This window comes from Schistocerca nitens, chromosome 9, assembly GCF_023898315.1.
Source record: "Schistocerca nitens isolate TAMUIC-IGC-003100 chromosome 9, iqSchNite1.1, whole genome shotgun sequence".
NCBI lineage: Eukaryota > Metazoa > Arthropoda > Insecta > Orthoptera > Acrididae > Schistocerca > Schistocerca nitens.
The window spans coordinates 99,969,646-99,973,382 of record NC_064622.1 but is presented as its reverse complement, the minus strand read 5'-3'; the positions used below and the strand labels follow the sequence as shown (position 1 = coordinate 99,973,382).

Genomic DNA, 3,737 nt, shown 5'->3' with positions numbered 1-3,737 from the left:
TAAACGAGTTGTTGCTTTGTGGTTGCTTCATCGTCGCCGCAAAAGAAAAGGTCGTCTTTTGTGGGTACACCCCATTAACCAGAGAAGAGACGAAGTGGGTTTATTTTATACACTCTTTGAAGATTTGAGGAACGACGGAAATAAATTCTTTAACTATTTCCGAATGTCTATTACCTCGTTTGACGAATTACATAGAAAACTAAAGGATGTGTTACAACGACAAAACACACAATTCCGCAATTGCATCCAACCTGTTCAAATGCTGGCTATCACGTTAAGGTAATTTAATACATAAAAACTAGTTCTGTTTATTTACTTATTTATTTGTGTTTTACATTTTTATTACGCTCAGATTATGAAGTAGAAAAGTCAATATCAATATCAGCAGTTGAAACCAAAGAGTTTGTAGCAGGACTGACTGTACTGTCACTTTGTGGCGACAGGCTCTCTGCAAAAACGTTGTAGAACTGCGTTGTTGATGGTGGGCCTTCATGGCTACTTGTGGAAGGCGAAGGGTATGGTGGTGGCACTTTATTAATTCGTTGATAAGAACTGCGACCTTGAGAAGTCTGTAATGGTTGTTCGAGAAAAGTAGTTGGGTTTGGTGCAGCTGGAGGAGGACGAATCTGATGCGTATGGTAAGAGGATATTGGAGCAGCATTTTCCATAGGTGAATAAGAATAAGCTTGAAATCTATTATTATAGGGCATGGGAGGTGTGTAATGGGTAAATGGAGGAGGTTGAGCTGTCAATATATTTCTCCTTTCATATATATTTTCTATAACTTTGAGGACTCCCATCTGAAACTGAAGATAATCCTGTTCATCAAATTTTTCCAGATGAGGCTTCAGACTAAGTAAAAATGACATTTTGCTGCAAGGTTTGTCTTCTTCCAGAGCTCGTAATATTTTCATTTCGATTGCATCAGGTTTTCTATGTTTTCTGTTTGTATGGCACTCGCTTTTGGATGTTTGTTGTGTGGGTGCTGTATCAAATGGCCCAGAAACATTCTCAGTATTTTCGACGGAGCCCTGCGTTTCTATATCTTCTTCCAGTCTGGCGGTGCGTTCCGATTGAAAACTGTCCTCCGTCTCTCGAGCATCATACAGCTTTTTTAGAAACTGCAGCTGATCAGAATATACATACTTTTTCATTTTCTTTGCTGCTGAGCCACTTTTTTTCGCAGCTTGAATTTTTATGTTTGACTTCACAAAGGAGTCTCGTAGATTGGTCCACCTCCGTATTACTTCTATACCTACATCAAAAGAAAACAAAACTGTATGAAAACATTTTAATTTTGTATAGAAAAAAGCAAAACTGTAACAAAAAATGTCCACTGCAAACTAAATGTCACTGATTTTTTTTCGTTTTGTTCAGGTATCTGGCAAGCGGTTGTTCCTTCACTGACTTACATTTCCAGTACAGAATTGGGATTTCTACAGCAAGTAAAGTGGTTAATGATGTATGCACAGCAATTTGGTCATCACTGCGGGAAGAATGTATACAAAGACCGACCAAAGAGGTATGGGAATCAATAGCGGCTGGATTTGAACGTACTGCTAATTTCCCCCACTGCTTAGGAGCGGTGGATGGAAAACATATCCGTCTTACTGCCCCATTTAATAGCGGATCAATGTACTTCAATTACAAAGAATACTTTTCTGTGGTTCTGATGGCTGTAGCGGATTCCAACTACAGGTTCATTTATGTCGACGTAGGAAGTTATGGCAAAGACTGTGACTCTTCAGTGTTCAGACGGTCCAGTTTATGGAAGTCAATAGAAAGTAATTCCCTGGAATTTCCAGACGTCCAATGTCTGCCTGGTACGGAAGGTCCAAAAGTACCCTACTTCTTCGTGGGAGACGCAGCATTTGGCCTACACACGCATTTGCTCCGGCCTTTTGGGGGAACAAACTTGACAGTTGAGAAACGTGTATTTAATTACCGTTTGTGCAGAGCAAGGAGGTATGTGGAATGTGCTTTTGGCATCCTCACCAATAAGTGGCGGTTGTTTCACCGACCTTTAAATGTTCATCCAGATTTTGCAGTAAAAATGGTTAAAGCTTGCATTGTTTTACACAATTTTGTACGTCAGAGAGATGGATTTATAATTGAAGACACCACATCCTTCACTGGTTTGGAAGACTTAGCCCAAGATGCCAACATAAGAGGAGGACTGACAGCCAACGCCATAAGGAACACTCTTTGTAAATATTTTATGACAAATGCTGGAAGCGTGTCATGGCAGATGTCAAAGATATAAATTAACAAGCCTTTTCCTTTTTGTAGATTGTTTGTGAAAGCCTGCGACTGTATAGTAAATAGTTTTCTTTATAAATAAATTACTGCTACCACTCACGTTTTTAATCGTTTTGTTTATATTTTGTACGACGCGTTTCGGGAAATAATTCCGATCTTCAAGTGCGTTTTTTTCTCTAAGTTTTCATTATGTGTAGTGTTTTTTTATTTGTGAGGTCTTGTGCGTGTTTCTCTTATAAATTACAGTAAAGAAAACAGAATGCAAGACCTGACACATAAAAAGACACCACACATGATGAAAACTTAGAGAAAAACGCACTTAAGGATGGGAATTATTTCCCGAAACGCGTCGTGCAAAATATAAACAAAACAAAAAAAACGTGACTGGTAGCAGTAATTTACTTATAAACAAACGATTTACTTTTAGAATAAAATTTATAACGTTAAATAAAAACTGTTTAAAACGTATTAAATGTAATATTAATATATTAAATAAATACTTACCAAACGCATTTTTATCTTTGTCTTCCATCTCATCAAAATCTTGCTTCAGTGCTACGCAAACTTCCCGCCAAGCATTCTTTGTAGCAATACGATCTCTATACGCATCTAGAGTTTTGTCCCACAGAACAGGTCTTACTTCCACCAAGGTTATCAAAAGTTCAGTATCAATTTCATCCATTCTTCTACACTTTTCAGTAAACAAGAATAAACACAAATGAATAAAACGACACTACAACGAACTAGTCGACGCCGTACGGCTCAAAACCGTCCAGTGTGAAAGCATGCACTTAGTCACGTAGGCCACTGTTGTCGAACTTGCCGTACGGCGACCGTCTGTTGTAGTGGCAAGACACGGCTGCAGCACGGCACGGCAGCGGCATTTTGCCGTCGCCGTATAATGTGAAAGGCGCCATACATTTCTTCACACCTACAGCCGTACGGCTTTTTGCCGTACGGTCAAAACCGTATAGTGTGAAAGCGGCGTTAGGCGCCAGTGGCAGCCGGCGGTCACACAGCTACCGCCGACGGCAGTTCTACCGCTCGTTTTTTCTTCCGCTTAAGGGGCTCCGGAAAGGCTCAAAATCATGAGAAGTTCAATTTTTACTTTTTTCCGTTTTCTGAATCTGCAGACTATTACCTTTTAATAGATATATAATTTATTCAATTCCGAAGACTACAACTATTTTTAAATTTTTTTTGAAATGTGTTCTACATGGGCGTGACCCACTGTGGCGCTGTTAAACTGCTGTCAAATGGTGTTATAATTAACGTCCGTGTTCATCAGGTACATTTTAGTGATGTGAGATAAAGTATGTGTTGTGGCTAACCTGTGATGGTTCAATATATATCGCTGGTGTGATTGTCGATTGTTTCATGTTAATTTACTCTGTCGTTATCTCGAAAATATTCGTAATTAATTCTGTTTCTTGAGTCTCTGTTTTGTTGAAGTATAATAATGAGTAAAAGTAAAGTTA

The 3,737-nt window shown here is 38.9% G+C and overlaps 1 protein-coding gene across 1 annotated transcript; it reads right to left on the bottom strand.

Annotated features, from left to right (window-relative positions):
• Positions 1–353: 353 nt before the first annotated feature.
• On the bottom strand, positions 354–2,941 carry LOC126204038 (uncharacterized). The gene is made up of 2 exons (XM_049938463.1): positions 2,764–2,941; positions 354–1,255 (listed from the first exon to the last, which is right to left on the bottom strand). Exons 1-2 carry the CDS (start codon positions 2,939–2,941, stop codon positions 354–356), a joined length of 1,080 nt encoding a protein of 359 aa, XP_049794420.1.
• Between the last annotated feature and the right edge of the window lie 796 nt (positions 2,942–3,737).